The sequence below is a fragment of the Sesamum indicum genome, linkage group LG4 (assembly GCF_026168435.1).
Source record: "Sesamum indicum cultivar Baizhima isolate 11 linkage group LG4, ASM2616843v1, whole genome shotgun sequence".
NCBI classification, from domain to species: domain Eukaryota; kingdom Viridiplantae; phylum Streptophyta; class Magnoliopsida; order Lamiales; family Pedaliaceae; genus Sesamum; species Sesamum indicum.
Window position 1 is genome coordinate 12691563 of NC_142660.1, and position 16355 is coordinate 12707917.

The 16355-nt window shown below is 36.5% G+C and overlaps 4 protein-coding genes across 4 annotated transcripts; 3 read left to right on the top strand and 1 right to left on the bottom strand.

Moving 5' to 3' along the window:
* Nucleotides 1-1001: 1001 nt before the first annotated feature.
* On the top strand, nucleotides 1002-2058 carry LOC105160455 (Calcium-dependent lipid-binding (CaLB domain) family protein). The gene has a single exon (XM_011077829.3). It carries the CDS (start codon nucleotides 1066-1068, stop codon nucleotides 1894-1896), a length of 831 nt encoding a protein of 276 aa, XP_011076131.2. The 5' UTR covers nucleotides 1002-1065; the 3' UTR covers nucleotides 1897-2058.
* A 2742-nt stretch (nucleotides 2059-4800) lies between these two features.
* Nucleotides 4801-6181, top strand: LOC105160701 (transmembrane protein, putative (DUF677)). Its single transcript, XM_020693275.2, has 2 exons — nucleotides 4801-4849; nucleotides 5025-6181. Exons 1-2 carry the CDS (start codon nucleotides 4801-4803, stop codon nucleotides 6095-6097), a joined length of 1122 nt encoding a protein of 373 aa, XP_020548934.1. The 3' UTR covers nucleotides 6098-6181.
* A 3369-nt stretch (nucleotides 6182-9550) lies between these two features.
* PEL3 (HXXXD-type acyl-transferase family protein) lies at nucleotides 9551-12301 on the top strand. The gene is made up of 2 exons (XM_011077830.3): nucleotides 9551-10104; nucleotides 11251-12301. Exons 1-2 carry the CDS (start codon nucleotides 9646-9648, stop codon nucleotides 12133-12135), a joined length of 1344 nt encoding a protein of 447 aa, XP_011076132.3. The 5' UTR covers nucleotides 9551-9645; the 3' UTR covers nucleotides 12136-12301.
* A 276-nt stretch (nucleotides 12302-12577) lies between these two features.
* LOC105160457 (sec-independent protein translocase protein TATB, chloroplastic) lies at nucleotides 12578-16140 on the bottom strand. Its single transcript, XM_011077831.3, has 6 exons — nucleotides 15775-16140; nucleotides 15478-15599; nucleotides 13920-13979; nucleotides 13668-13815; nucleotides 13045-13227; nucleotides 12578-12959 (listed from the first exon to the last, which is right to left on the bottom strand). Exons 1-6 carry the CDS (start codon nucleotides 16010-16012, stop codon nucleotides 12820-12822), a joined length of 891 nt encoding a protein of 296 aa, XP_011076133.1. The 5' UTR covers nucleotides 16013-16140; the 3' UTR covers nucleotides 12578-12819.
* Nucleotides 16141-16355: the final 215 nt, after the last annotated feature.

A 16355-nucleotide genomic window follows, 5' to 3' on the forward strand; every position in this document is an offset into this window, starting at 1 on the left:
TCTTATATGGGCCACTTGTTGCTGTGTTTTCTTAGAAAATGGGCTGGGCTAGAGGTAGTATTATCCCTGGCCCAATATCCACAAAGCCCAATTTTTAGCCCAGAAAGAAGGCCCAATCTATTCCGTGTGACAGCCGCGTATGACCAACTTGAAGCTAAGAATATTCCTAAACTTTTCAAGCGATACACCCCCCCCCCCCTCCACCCACCACACACACTGACTTTCCACTATTTCCAGGGACTTTTGCTATAGTACCAGAACATGCATCATGCCTCACTCCGCACCACTTTGGAATTTTTTAATTTTTAAAATTTATTATTTTCTACATTTATATATAAATATCAAAATACATGAAATAGTCTACGCGCACATTTGTATAATTAGCAAGATATTAATATGTAGTATATATAAAAATAAAATATAAAATATTGAGGTTAGGTCAAAATATACAAATATTATTTATTTTTATATAATTACAGCCACATTTTATGAAATTATAATTGTAATTAAAATTACACTTCATATTTAAAGGCTAAACTTACACAAATACTTCTCAAATAATATTACACTAACACATTTTGACAATTATAGCTATAATTTTATTAAAGATGTGAAGTATTTGTATAATTTGAGCTGATTTCAAGAAAATCATATTTGTATTTTATTTTATTTTATGTGTACAAAATATTTTTGGAAATATTTGAGTAATATGTTTTTTTTGAATTTACTAGAACCTTCTCCGCTAAGAAATTCCCCTCATTATTTTCCACCTCGGACAAATCCCTCCTCACTTAATTACTTTCTAATCCCAACTACCCGTCCCCACGTTGTCATTGTCCCCACCCTTCTATTCACAACTCTACCCTTATTCATTTTCCCTTCTTTTTACATGCGTAGAGGGTAAAATGGTCTTTTCTTCAGGAGGATTGGATGACACCTTCTCGATAGAACAAGAATCTGGCACGGCCCACTCTCCATTCCCACCCTATAAAAACCCCTCAATCCCCCCACCACAATTCCAACCAAACGTTTTCCAGACGCAGTTTCTTTCACTCTCTTCCAAAAATGGGGTCACGCTATGAGGTTGAAGTCACAGTAACCTCCGCCAAAGATCTCAAGAACGTCAACTGGCGCCACGGCCAGCTCAAGCCCTACGCCGTCCTCTGGGTCGATCCCAAGAATAAGTGCTCCACCCGCGTCGACGAGGACGGCGACACCTCCCCCTATTGGGAGGAAAAGGTCGTCATCCCCTTCAACTCCCCCATCGAGGACTCCACTCTTTACATCGACATCGTCCACGCCAACGCCGCCGAGGACACCAAGCCGCTGATCGGCTCCGCCAAGCTCCCTCTCCGCGACGTCGTTGACGACGCCGGCATGGGTGCTCGTGTCGAGAGGAAACTCGAGCTGAAACGCCCCTCCGGCAGACCTCAAGGAAAGTTGGAGGTCAGCGTCAGCGTCCGCGAGCCCAGGTATCGTGCTCCGGATCCCTATTACGCCCCACCGTACGGTGTACCTCCACCGGCGACCAGGGATTACCCTGCTCCGCCGTACGGGAATCAATATTACGGAGCGCCGCCGGCCTACGCGGCTCCCCCATCGGGGTACCCTGCCTATGGTGCCCCGCCGAGTTACGGTCAGCCAAGTTACGGCCAGCCGGCGTACGGGCAAGGTAGCTACTACGGGGAACCGGGTTACGGACAGCAAGGGTATGTGGAGGAGAAGAAGAAGAGTAAGTTTGGGGGTATGGGGACGGGATTGGCCGTGGGTGCGGTTGCAGGGGCGTTAGGTGGACTGGCACTGGCGGAGGGAGTTGATGCGCTGGAGGACAAGATCGCTGACGACGCTGCTGAGCGGGTGGAGGATGATTTGGGTTACGATGGGGATGATTTCTAGAGTGCAATTTCAGATTTTGTAACCGCACTCTGTTTTACATTATTATTATTTATTTTCTTTTTTTTTAAATGTGTTCGTGTCTGTGCTTTTAAGTAAATCTGATATTATGACGTTATTTTGATTAATATAATCAGAAACATGGAAAAATCAGCTTTACGATAAGATTATTGTATTCTTACATATCACACAATCAGACATTCTTACGGAAGGCAAAGCTCTAGATTGATTATGGTGACTTTGGTTAGATTTAACTCAACATACCGCATTGCAACTAGCTTTATGTGATCGGTGTTCAATTTAAAAATAATTTATTAATTGTATTTATTAAATTTTGTGTTATTTTATATAAATTTTGTGATTTGAAAAATTATATTTAGTATTTTTTATATTTATTTTTACTTAATAAATAGTTTTTTTCGTGAGTCAAAATCTACTTAAAAGTTGAATGAAAATACACATTTGCTCATAATTGATTTATTAGTCATTTATTGCAGGTTTTTTAAAATTTATATCTTGACATTTTCACATGCATTAAGTATATACTTATTCTTATAAGGATATTCTAGTCAGAAAAGATTTATTTCACCTTCATTAAGTGAGTAATAAGTCAATTTGGAGTTAATATATGTTTTTATTTTATTTTTTTATTAATATCAATAAATTTAATGAATTTCGATCAATGAATCTATTTGATAGATAAAAATAAATAATAAGGATATTAAATGTACTCACAAATAGATTCTACGTATAATTATTCTATGTGTTGCATAATTGATTTCAAGTGCCCAGTAATTATACTGAATTTTATTAAAGTATTTAAAATAATATTATATTGAAAGAATTAAAATATATTAATATTTAATAAAATATAGTTTAAATTAGAAGTGAATTATTTGAAATCTTTTGAATTTAAAATTATTCAAATAATTTATGAACATAAATTTTTTAACTTCAAATCCATTAACTTAGATGTTAAAAATGTTCGACATTTACCACCTGAACAAAAATATGTTGGCTAATTATATTAATAAGAATATTTTACACGTGTGTCTAAATTTTACAAATTAAATTTATTAAACTTTTAATTGAATTAAAATTCTTTCTAATTGTTTCCGTATATTTATTAAACTCACAAGGAGCAAAGGGAAAAATAAATTAGAATAACATATAAATAGTATAATTGAAAGAATAAAATAAATAAGAGATTGGGGTGGGGGGGGGGGGAGATAAGAAGCCTTAAGGAACACATTGGACAGGAAAAGTATTTTTTGTTTTGTAAAACTAAAAGTTACGAGTGACTCTCAACCTACCTATGCAACTTATTGATAAAATTACAATAAATTCATTGTCAAACACTAAACCTATAATTTTATTTTTTTGCAATATATTTCTATAACAAAAGCAGAAACTATTGTAAAACTGCTTGAAGGCCAAAGCAAATCGAAAACGACACGTTTAAGGAACGTGACTAAGTTTGTTATGTGACATCCACTCGAGCATTAGGGAGGATTCTGTAGGCTGGCAAGAGCAAACAGGGGAGGGGCTCACCCCGCGCTTGTTCTTGCCATTCCATCCACATGCTTTGCTCGTTGCCATTTGAACACATATTTTTGTTCTTCTAACTGCTAGAGCATAATGAAGATTCGGCATCATCGTATGAGTGTTTCATGTACTATCTTTGTTGTCTGTACTGGGATTCTGAGGTTTGTTGTGTGACATGTTCTGTTTGCGGAGGATTCTTTGCGCTTCCACCATGGAAGGGCTCAACGTACCGGTGTTTGTTTTTGTGGTTCCATGTTGCTTTGCTGCTTGCCTTTGGGAAATTTGGGCAACAGTGCGTTGCCAATTGGACCTTTTTACAATCGTACTACCTACCATTTTGGCTAACAAAATTTTGAACAAGTCTGATTTTGACATCCATCGTAATGTTGCTTTTGGTCAAGGTTGTTGGTCTCCATATATTAGATCCATTTAGTAATTTTTGATTCACAATTCAATATTACAAAAAAATTAGGTATGTTGGCATTAGACAAATCGGTTAAAAAAGTAAGAGTCCAATAAACACAATCAACTCGATGCATCTCACTAAGAATATTGGGTATTTATAATTTTGATCCATTTGAATCAATCACATCAATATAATTTAGAATGCTGCTCACAGTAGATCCAAAAATAAATGAAATTATTTAGATAAATAATGACATCCTCGGATCGTATAATTCAAATGAAAAGTATGCGAATTCTTTGAACATTATCTTAGTTAGGTGGTCTTACATCAAAGTCTATATGGGGTTATTAGCCTTTATAATGTTAAAAAAGAGTTTCGAGTACTAGAATAGTAGTGAACTAGATAAGGTAATAACTGTGCCGGCCCAGGAACGGAAAACCAACCATTTTCTTAAATTGCATCATTGACATTATAGATATTAGGTTAAAATATACAAATACTTTCATTACACTTTTAAAGAGTGTTAGATGTAATATTTTTTTAAGAGATATTTGTGTGTGTTTTCGAAATTGTACAAAATCAGGTGCCATAATACCAAAGTTATGTGTTAGTAAGGAGCATTGTTGTTTGTTTGTTTGTTTTTCCTAATATGTCTGAAATAAGAGTTGCTTCTTCCGAGGTGGTCATGCATCATCTTCACCAAAAATTAAGAAATTACAATATCTTTTTTTCTAGAGGGTCCTCCTCAATTTGAGATGCTTTCAGTCTTTCTTTTTCCTTCTAAGATTCAATAAAACTTATATTTACCTTCACAAGCATCAAATATAACACTAAATTTGCTTCTAAGATAAGCAAGAAAAGCTCACACATTGCACCTTCCAAATATAAATTCTCATGCCTATGCTTTCCTTCTGCTCCCTTCTTCACACAGTCTGTACCCCCCCCCCCCCCAAGTAATGAAGATTAAATTTCATGCAAAAATCAAGAAATTGTTCGGACACAATGGTAAGAAAAATTATTTTTACTAGATATCTGAACTTTTTTTTTATTTTATACACATAGTTTATATGATACGCGGCTAGTGATAATTTTTCGTGAATAACTTATTAGTTTGTGAATTTAATTGTTTAAAATGTTGGGTTTTGGTTTTTTTATGATGTTTATGTTGGTTGGATTGCAGTAACCCAAATTGATGATCCAAGCCCACAAAATTTGGACCTCCGGGAAGAGTACGCTAATGCATTTCGAACGGAGTCTTATAACGATTTCTGGACACAAGTTCTTGCCCTAAACAAAGGGGATCTCATGACCCATAGAAGTCTCGGGTCCTCCACTGCAGCCCGGCTCCCATCCTATCGCCTCTTTGCCGAGCATCTTTTGGATCCGGATCAGTCCACCGTAACACGGATCTTGGGTTTAACCCGAACCAATCCCAAGATTTTGTCGCTCTTATCTGAATATTTTTCTAATACTTCTGATGCTTCTCATTTATGTGGGTTACTGCTCAAAGATATAGACCATATGAGGAAAAAACATAAATCCCTTGGAGATCCATTTGAGTCGCCTCAAAACGGGTCGGGTCCAGACATCAGGCGTTTACCCATCGTACTAGCCCGGGTGACCCTGTTTTCAAAATCAAACCCGTTTTGCCTGTCAGCTCCATCCATGAGCCGTTTCCAAGCCGTGCAAAACAGCTGCTCTAACTTGCTTAAACAGCTCGAAACACGTCGCGACAAGACACAGTCCAAAATTCGGCAGCTCAAGAAGCTTAAATGTGGGTCGGCTGTTCTTCTTGTGGCTGTCACGGCTTCACTATTAATAGTCATCGCGGCTCATGCTTTCGTGATGCTAGTGGCTGCGCCGGGAGTGCTGACAGCCTCACTTGAGCTGATTTCAATAGATAACCTGGCTAGGTGGTCAGCTCAGCTCGATGCAGCAGCTAAAGGGACGTACATACTAATGAGAGACTTGGACACTATAAGTCGGCTAGTGGCTCGGCTGAACAACGAGCTGGAGCACGTGGAAGCTTTGATTCAAATGTGGGTAGAAAGAAAGGATGATCGGCTCCAAGCCAGTGAAGAAGTGGGTTATCAGCTAAAGAAGAACAACCAAAGCTTCATTGAACAGCTTGACGAGCTAGAAGAACATTTGTACCTATGTTTCATGACCATCAATAGAGCTAGAAACCTTGTGATTAAAGAAATTCTGAATTCTGGAACACCAACCTTGAATTCAACTCCATCACCCAAATAATCCTATATATTATATTTCTTTTCAATAAATATATGCAGAATCATTAACACAGTAGCATGTTAATTTTTTATAACTTTCAAAAATAAAATGATAAATTATCGCCGTAAGCATAAGCATATAGTTTTTCCACAAAACTGATTGTTGTACGATTAAAGTTACAAATTGTATTTCGATGCGAGTGAAAAATTACTCATTCGGATGAGTCTAACTCGAGATTTTAGGTCTCGATTTTCCCCAACTTTAGAATAAAAATTTGCAAAAAGTGCATTAATAATTCTATACTCAAGTCAGTAATAATTGAAAAAAAAGGGAAATTAAAACTTAGACATAATAATAAATAGTACAATGGAAGCATAGCGGAACTTCTTGTGCGCGAGTGTGTAGAATTGTCATTACCCTCCAAATTGAGGTCATATATTTATAGGGGATAATTACACTTTCCTCCTATGAGATGTGATGTGGTTACACATAGATCTCTTGCAATTTGAAAAATTACATCTAACATCTTTTAGGTTTGTTTTTATTTAACAAATAAGCCCCACCCTTTGTTAATTAAAATGCACCGAATTTGCTGATATTAACAAAAAAGAATTATAAAAAAATTTATATAAACACTCAGTTGACTTATTACAGATCAAATATATCTTTTTATGATTAAATTATCCTAATACGTTTTTATATGTTAATGTATATGAGAAAATATATTTTTAGCATTATAAGAGTAGTTTAGTTCGAAATTTTTTTTTTGAGTAAATATCAATTCACATTCAGGTTGCTCCCTCGGCCGAATCCCTCATCTTTCATGGGGTAGCTCCTTAGGAATAGGCCCTCGATCCTAGCCTGGTTCCTTGGATGGGCATTCTGTCAGGCTAGGATCCTCGAGCTCGTGGTGGTCCAAGGGACCTAATTCGTTGGGCTTGTTCCTGTTTTGGGCCACTTGAACCTTCATTTTTTATGGGTGTCAATATTACAATTTGCCAGTTTTCAAAATTCAATGAGCAAATATTCAAATTCAAATCAAACTAGTTACATTGAAATTATTATTGTACTTATCATACAGTCAATTATAATTTTTAAATTTTATACCAATTACAAGATAAATATAATTAATTTATCAAACGATTCGGTAGAAATAACTGAATAACTGGATCCAAATATAAAATTTTAAAGAAAAAAGTCCAACAATTGTCTCTGTCTGATCCATGACAGGACCTGCAATATCATGTGCGACAATTTAATGCAGTAGGAGGACCATCTGTGATCTACTTTGCCAAGAAATTGCAACTATACCTCGACCGTCAATGCATCATCACATTTCTTTCTTTAATGATTTCTATTCCTATTCATTTCCTAGTTTTGTACAGGCAAAATTATGCATGTCACTAGTCCTTGTCTATCCCACCAATTTGCAAAATCTCCACTCTGCTTCTTATCGGATAAATTACAATAAATTTTTTAAAATTTATTATAATTATAAGTATTTTATTATTATTTAAAAATTATAAATATCATGACAAATGCCCTGTTGTGACAATTTATTGTTGGACTGATTGTAACTTTTCAAACAATAAAGGTGTATTTGCAATTATGAGGAAATTCATAGGAGTCCATTGTAATTTACCCTGTTGGTATTTGAGGTATATTGATTGTTGACCATTGGGATTTCACAATATGTAATTTTCTAAAAAAAAATAAAAAAACTAATTTTCAGAAAAATAATTACTAATTAATTAAGTAGTATTTTTCTTATCCTCATAATATAATATAATCAATAACAAAAAGACATCCTTAAAAATATACACAAATAAAACCAAACACGGCATTAATCTCACAACAATTAAACGGCATAACTACATGAGCAGATCATATAATAGGGTTACATCGAGTTCCTGGGATCAGTACTACATATCCAACGGTCTTAATTAATGCGGAGAAGAGGGCTGAAAAGGGCCGTTGAAATTGGAGGCTTTTATGATCCATTATTGAAATTCCGGACACCAAATTTCAGTAGCCGCACATTTAGGTTTTGGGCATATGATATATCATATATATCTATCTACCCCCAATAATTTTGTCAAAAGAAAAAGGGTCAAAATAAAAATTGGCCCCGTTAATAATGTGGGCCTAGACTCTTAGGACCAATCACTCTACTCCGATCTTAATTTTTTTTCTTTAAAAAAAAGTAAATTATAATTATTTTCTTATGATTTGTCGTAATTATAAATATTTTTTATTATTTAAAAAATTATAAATGTATTTTTCAGATTAACGTTTGTCTGCCAAACACTCTGTGGTGATAGTCCATTGTAGGAGGGTTATTTATTAAACCATCGTTAATCCTGTAGGGATATTTATTATTTTCAAAATAATAAGAAAATATTTATAATTATGAGACATTCTGGCGCCGCAAACTTGTTTGTTCAATTTTTTCTTTTTTATTTTTCAATTAATTTTAATTGTATTAATTAAAATATATGTTAGTTAATTAAGAATGTTTTAAATAGTTATAATAATTAAATATTTTAGCTAATTAATAATAATAATAATTATATATATTTTAATTAATTAAAAAATAATTTTAAATTTAATCATTAACAATTATAAAATTAGTTGAATATAAATATATTTTAATTTAATATCTAATATTAAATAAATTAAATATAATTTAATATTTTAATTTAAATTATAAAGAAAGTACAAAATAAAACAAAAACAAAAAAGGGCATTTTTAGTAAAAATACTTAAAAAAAAGGTTAAAAACAGTTAAAAAATACCCTCAAATGTACAAAGACCGAGTGTAATGCACTTTCTGTTAATTATTGACGGAAGGAATATTTGTTGCTGAATTTTACAAAATACAGGAGAATTTTTTAGCTGATTCTTTAAAAAACACAAGAGTGTTTTATGCATTTTGTCCAAAACTTTACCGTATTAAATGAAAGTGCCTCAAATTTAGGGGAAATGTCAACCACATTTCTCATCAAATGTCTTTCCCAAGTCAACAAGAAACCATTTTCGCCATCATTAATTAAGAGAGTGAGAGTCAAAGTAAATTCTGCAACAAATATTTCCTCCAACACTTATTACACACAGATGTTCTGATATGGGAAATTTTAATTTGAACTGAGTTCTGGTTAAATCAAAGCAAATTATACAATAAACATAATAAATTTATTATTTTATAATATAAAAAAAATTGATCAATTACATAATAAATATAATATATATACTGTGTGATTGATTGGAGTGGATCAAATCTAATTTAAATAGTAATTTTTGAATAGATAAAGATAAAGGCAAAGCATCTAATTTTGCTCAACTCCCACCAAAATCCACTGTGGCAAATAAAAGGTAATAAATGTCTTCACAACTGCACTCATGACTCAAATCAATGCAATCCCAACCACATCAAAATCCTCACCTTATACACACACACACATATATATATATATACATATATATATACTGCCACACCCATCTCCAGAAACCCATGTACACTCATCCTCTTTCTTCCTTACCTTAAGATTCACAAACATAGTCAGTCCATCATGGCAGGTGAACTTGCAACGGCGGAGGATAACAACGTCGGCAGCGTCAAAACCCTCACCACAGCCAATGTGAAGCCCAAGAAACCCATTGGTAGGAAAGAGTGTCAGCTCGTCACCTTCGATCTCCCCTACTTGGCCTTTTACTACAACCAGAAACTCCTGATCTACAAAGGGTGTGAGGACTTTGAGGATGTCGTGGAGAAATTGAAGGACGGGCTGGCGCTGGTTTTGGAGGAGTTTTATCAGTTGGCTGGGAAGTTGGAGAAAGATGAGGATGGGGTGTTTAAGGTGGTCTACGACGATGATATGGACGGTGTCGAGGTGGTGGCCGCCGCGGCGGACGAGCTCACGGTGGAGGAGCTGACGGCGGAAGAGGGCACCTCCAAGTTCAAGGAGCTGTTGCCGTACAACGGAATCTTGAACTTGGAGGGGCTGCAGCGGCCGCTGCTGGCGGTGCAGGTTTGCTCAACTTATTGCTTCAATTTATTGCATGGCCCGTGGCCCTGCTTTTTTCACCAACTTTGCTCTTTGCATGTCATATTTCATTTAATATGGGTTAAATGCAATTTATGAGAGGGTTATGTAAAATGAGCAAATATCTTTAAATAAAAATAAAAAAATTAGCAAATTACTACTTATTAATGATTTATATATAGAATAATTTGTTATTTTGAAATAAATGGTTAATGATTATAGAAGTTTTCAAAAAAATAAATGAAAACGACTATATATATATAATTGAGTGGATTTCAGTTCCGTCATAATTGTGTTTAATATTTAATTGATTCGACGAAAATTTTTAAATTTTTTGATCTGTTTTTTACGAACCAAATAAATTAAATCTATTAAACTCAAATTTATCCATCCGCCTTATGTCTATACCCTACTAAATTTTCAGTCTGTCTTATGAGATGTTTTTTTTTTTTTTTTTTCATTTGGGTGGGTTTTAAATTTTGAATGAATTTAAGGTAATAATTCCTTTATATTATATTTTGAATTAAATACATTTTGCACATCTAAACTATGCATAAAGTGCATTTATAAACCTAAACTATAAAACGTAATGAATTAGTCTCTCATGATATACACTAATTTTTTTATGACGAAAATGCTTTTTTTATTTACATCCCTAAAGTATCTCAATTACAATCATTCTCCTAAATATAATCTGAATTATTATAATTTTTTTATTTAAATTAAACAATACATAAAATTTATGTTTTTTTATATTGACTATAGAATTTGTATAAACCTCATATATGTGGATATTAATTGAATAAAAATTTATAAGTTATATAACATACTGTTTTTTTATAATATTACATGAGTTATGTATCAACGCATATTTACATATACTTTTTAATATTATATTTATAAATAATATTTTAAAATTATAGGGGTAAGTGAGAAGGATATTTTTGTTCTATTAATGTCAAATTATTTTGCTAGGTGCGTCTTTGTTACCTTGTGTAAATGAGACAAAATAAATAATTTAGAGATACAAAACCCCTATATTTTGAGGTAATAATTAATACAAACACCAACCCAAAGAGTATGAAAATCACAATTCTTGATAATATCATTTATTATCCCATACATTCACAGCTCACCAAACTCAAGGATGGTCTGGCAATGGGTTGTGCCTTCAACCACGCAATACTTGATGGTACCTCCACGTGGCACTTCATGAGCTCATGGGCCGACATCTGCAAGGGCGCCACCTCAATCTCCGTTCCCCCCTTCCTCGAGCGCACCAAAGCCCGCAACACCAGAGTCAAGCTCAACCTCTCCAAACCATCCGACGCTCCTGAACACGCCAAGTCAGCAGCCAACGGCGACGCGCCGGCCCCTCTTCTCCGGGAAAAGGTCTTCAAATTCTCCGAGTCGGCCATTGACCAGATCAAGGCCAAAGTCAACGCCGGCAACCCTCCAAAGCCATTCTCCACATTCCAGTCGCTTTCCGCCCACATATGGCAAGCCATCACACGCGCCCGCGAGCTTGCCGTCCAGGACTACACCGTGTTCACTGTGTTCGCCGACTGCCGGAAGAGGGTGGAGCCGCCGATGCCCGAGAGCTACTTCGGGAATCTGATCCAGGCGATATTCACGGTGACCGCCGCCGGGTTGGTCCTCTCCAACCCGATTGAGTTCGGGGCGGACCTGATCCGAAACGCCATCGTGTCGCACAACGCGGAGGCCATCAACAAGCGGAACGAAGAGTGGGAGAGCAAGCCCATTATCTTCCAGTACAAGGACGCCGGGGTGAACTGCGTGGCCGTGGGGAGCTCGCCCCGGTTCAAGGTGTACGAGGTGGATTTCGGGTGGGGTAGCCCGGAAAGCGTTCGGAGCGGGTTGAACAACCGGTTCGACGGGATGGTGTATCTGTACCCAGGAAAGAGTGGGGGTAGGAGCATTGACGTGGAGATCAGCTTGGAAGGCAAGACCATGGAGAAGTTGGAGAAAGACAAGGAGTTCTTGGTGGAAGTTTAAATTATTAATAAACATGGCGGGAGAGAGTGTTATGTTGATTTTTCTTCTTTACTTCGGTGTCTTGTTTGTGTTTAAGCATGACTGTTTCAGCAGTTTATGGTATTCAGACATCCTATGAGTTTGATTTGATTTGATTTTAATCTACAAGAAAGATGTTTTTATGTAATTTTAGTCGGTTAGGTTTTATGAAAGTTCCCAGTTAAGATCTTGCAAAGATATGATTTCTTTCTCATACACAGAAAGAAACCATACATGTCAATTTTGTTAACTCTATCAAAATCGTGGATTATGACTCCCCAGAGTCGCTACTATGCACTAAACCAGACACCCATGTTAAAGAAACATTGTCAAGAACGACACAGAAAATGGTATGTGATAGCCATGTTGCTGCAAGAATCATCTGATAATCCGAAACTGCTGCAAAATCGAAAGCAAACATATGGAACCAGAGAAGTACGAAGCAATTATTGGTGAATTCTGGCAGTAATACAATCGTCTGTGATATCTAAAGTAGAAGCAATTTGAAAAGCTTCATCGACAAGGAATTGTTCAAGCACAACATTACTTACTATCTGCTAGAATGAGAGTCAAAAATCCTCAACTCATTATTGCTCAAGGCAGATATCTGAAAGGGCTGTCGCGCTACAAGTTCTACATCGATTCGAAAAGTCTTGTTTCAAAGCTTCAAACTTCGGCTTCAGTTTTTGGAGATGGGCCCGTGGGCACTACTGAGGCAGCTTCTTGAAGAGCATTGCTGTCAGGATTCTCAGAGAGAGGAGTTACTGGAGAAGCTTCTTGGGCAGCATCCAGTGCTTGAGGAGTACCTGAAAATAGAAAGTCATAGGAGGACATATGAGAGAGAGAGAGAGAGAGAGAGAGAGAGAGAGAGAGATTGTTGAGATTAAGGACCTTGAGAAGGAGTTTCCGGTTCTGCCAGACTTAGAGCTTTCTCTCTCTCCTCTCTCTCTCTCTCCACTCGTTGTCTCTCCTCTTCCTGCTCTTTCTGTAGCTGAGCCATTGTACCTCTAAATCGGTCTGCAAACTTTAAGGACTCATCATCCGGGTCTTCTGCATTTTCCGTCGGAGGACCATCTGTTATTTTCAAAAACCAGTGAGAATGAATTCCGATTTGCAGATTAATTTTATCATGGCTAGTTGACCAACCACAACTCAAATAAGTGACCTCAGTAACTAAAGAAGAGAAAAACTTCAGAGAGAGCTTTTATTCCATAACATCCACATAGAAGGCCAAGCTTGTCGAGCATTTCCAACGGTACCATAAAGAACCGCACGACAACGTGAACATAAGATCATGGAATATGCAGCTCAAGGTATTTAATGGCCTACTGTCAAATATAATCTTACATCCTTTTCCCTCTCAAGTAACACACTAGTTGAAAGTGAAGCTATAATTATGCAAACTCGCAAACTTGAGGAGAAAGAGCTTGATTCCTGATTGAAATAAAAATAAGATAAAACACAATTCACAGTTGAATGATAAGAGAATTTTCTTCCAAATTCCATTAACTCACTGGGTTCAACATTTGTCCCTGAATTCCCTGGAGTATCCTCTGATGTAGGCTTAGTTGAGTCAGAACTGGAACGTTTTGGGACTGGATTGTCAATGTCGTCAAGACCGATTTCTCGCTCAAGGGTGCTCTTGAATTCCCTCGAGACTTCCTGTAAGGAAAAAGTAATTGGCCGCGCAACATCAGAACTTATTATAGATATCACCACGGACCATTTCTGTAATCAGTTCTAAAAGAAAGCAAAAAGAAACCTACCTGAAGTTCTCTTATTGTAGGTTGAAATGCACGTAAAGTTTTGCCCAGGTTACGAGCAACCTATCACCAGAAAGTACAATTAATGGAGTGAAATAACTGCAGCCCTCATAAAGATTTCTTCTTCATAATCTAATATGCAAGTAGTAAGCTTGATCGATATCCAGAAGAGTAGAGACTGATTGGAAAATGGGTGGAGGGAAATTTACTTAGTCTCGAGGGCACTTTTGGTGTAACTTGACAGTGGACAGAGTTGCCACCGTCAATTACCATTTACCCCTCTTCTGGACCTTAGAAACTTCAAATTGACTTCAGCAATGAACAGAATTCACTCTTTTATGCCATGCAGTGGTTTCACATTGACTAATCCGCACAACACTTGAAAACTTCACAAGGAGCGTTCTTTCAGCAGAAAAATCCATATTTTTCCTTGAATATTCTTGCATTGATAATAAGAAATGATGACAAGCTCCAAAAGAGATCCCACCTGATGGGTGATTAGTCCCGACTTTACACAATAACATTCAAATGCAAGTCTTTAGCGCCTTTAGTTTTACGTGTATACAGAAGGGGATATAAGTGCCCTCTGCTCACAGAAGAAGGAATATTAAAGAAAAACATAAAAACAACAAAGACATTATTATTCCCGGCAGCATTATCTTCACTTTGAATCGGACTCCACCTGCAGTTTCTCACAGTAAGTCCAACCAAAGGAAAGGACCCTTGCAATTCATTGATGAATAATGACACTGTCTTAGTCAAGATTGTAGAATTATTAGAAGCTGCCTCCATCATTCTCATCTTGCTCTTCAACCTCTGAAAGCCTCCAAAATATGACTGTTTCATTGAGGTAAAGATGCGCTTGATTGTCAAATAGTCATGGCAAAGAATATTTTTCATCCTAATGTATAGCAACTATGAGTCAAGACTTAAGAGTATCCAATTGAGCAAATGCTTGTCTATCATGATGGTAGCTCAAAGTAACCACCATGAGGGTCTCCAAATTCCCAAATCACGGGATTTGAGCAACAATAGCTTGAACAAGATTCTACTTGAAGTCTGCTATCTTGTTTTCAAGATTCAGAAATAATTTGATGGGAAAAGTTTTGTTTACTCGCATTACACTCAAAGAACCACAAATAGTCCATCACTTGGCCAGAGGTAAATAACCCAAGACTATCTAGCATTCCCAGTATTAACTATTTGATTTTCACATTATCAACATCTTCTCCAGATGCAACCTAAGCTGATCTAAAAGAGCACCTATCAACTCTTTCTATGCGGAGCAAATCATATAAAACAGCAGTACAAAAAGCATCAATCCAGACGGCATTAGTACTCTTATACTAGGTCAAGTGGCATTACTATCCTTCTTCTGCTCACGGATCAGCTGTATAATCACTTTTTCCAGAGGCACAAGTGTCCCCGTAGTGATTAAAATCAACCAACAACACCGAATAGTAGAAACTGAACTATTTCAACAAGTCTTAACACCAGCACCAACACACACATACACGCACAGAGGAGATTTGAAAAACAAAGAAAGACGAAGAAAACTAACCTCAGCAAGGCCTTTTGGTCCAAAAACCAACAAAGCCACCACCCCAATGACCAGAAACTCAGGTGCCCCAACTCCAAATAAAGAAGCATACACTCCTTTACCTTTACATTTCCCCTTCCTTTCTGCAAGACAAACCACTTCATAAACTCAAGAACACATAAAGCTGAAAATTTTACCAGAAGAACTAAAGAATTTCAAACTGCCACCACAACTCTCCCCCAACACAAAGCAAACTCCACATGTACTTCAGTAACCTAATCAAGAAACAGCAAAAGCTAAGGGGGGAAAAAGAATTACCCATCTTCACTGAGTGGTGTGAAATTGAGATGCCCATATGCTTAAGTCCACTCCACTGAGAAAAAGGAGTAATACCCAACTGGGGTATGCATTTAACATGCTGAAAGACTGCATTTTTAGGGATCGAAACTGCAGAATTAGAGAAAGAACAGAGAGCCAAGATTTTGACACCAGTGGGTGACGATGATGAAGAAGAATGCAACAAAGACGATGTGGGAGTGGAAATAGCAAAAGCCATTGTACTACTCTATATGGAAGTCAAAGAACTGAGCTTGATTTTGGAGGCTTTTTCAGACATGAACGTAGAGATGCTGTTTTGGTCTGCTCTACTTCAACAATGTGAAAAATGTTGATGTTGTTTTATGATATTTTTAGCACAATAATTAATGAAGTTGAGTGTTGTAGGTGAGGAGAATTGCAGCCAGCAAGAGCATGATATGAGTTGGGCTTTAGACCCAATAATAATCTCTTCAATTATAATTTTGGGCTGTTCTGGCCCAAGTATAATTAGCCGACTGTTTCTCTGGACTGAGAAAAGAGAATCTTTCAGTAATATCCAATCCCAAATTAAATATGAGGTA

What these genes read in the sequence shown, in the direction of transcription:
- LOC105160455 (XM_011077829.3), top strand. Translation starts at nt 1,066, where the DNA reads ATGGGGTCACGCTATGAGGTTGAAGTCACAGTAACCTCCGCCAAAGAT.
- LOC105160701 (XM_020693275.2), top strand. Translation starts at nt 4,801, where the DNA reads ATGAAGATTAAATTTCATGCAAAAATCAAGAAATTGTTCGGACACAAT. An exon ending in GAAATTGTTCGGACACAATG is followed by an intron (nt 4,850 to 5,024) that starts GTAAGAAAAATT and finishes GTTGGATTGCAG; the next exon opens with TAACCCAAATTGATGATCCA.
- PEL3 (XM_011077830.3), top strand. Translation starts at nt 9,646, where the DNA reads ATGGCAGGTGAACTTGCAACGGCGGAGGATAACAACGTCGGCAGCGTC. An exon ending in GGCCGCTGCTGGCGGTGCAG is followed by an intron (nt 10,105 to 11,250) that starts GTTTGCTCAACT and finishes ATACATTCACAG; the next exon opens with CTCACCAAACTCAAGGATGG.
- LOC105160457 (XM_011077831.3), bottom strand. Translation starts at nt 16,012, where the DNA reads ATGGCTTTTGCTATTTCCACTCCCACATCGTCTTTGTTGCATTCTTCT. An exon ending in CTACAATAAGAGAACTTCAG is followed by an intron (nt 13,816 to 13,919) that starts GTAGGTTTCTTT and finishes TTTTCCTTACAG; the next exon opens with GAAGTCTCGAGGGAATTCAA. An exon ending in ACCGGAAACTCCTTCTCAAG is followed by an intron (nt 12,960 to 13,044) that starts GTCCTTAATCTC and finishes TTCTATTTTCAG; the next exon opens with GTACTCCTCAAGCACTGGAT.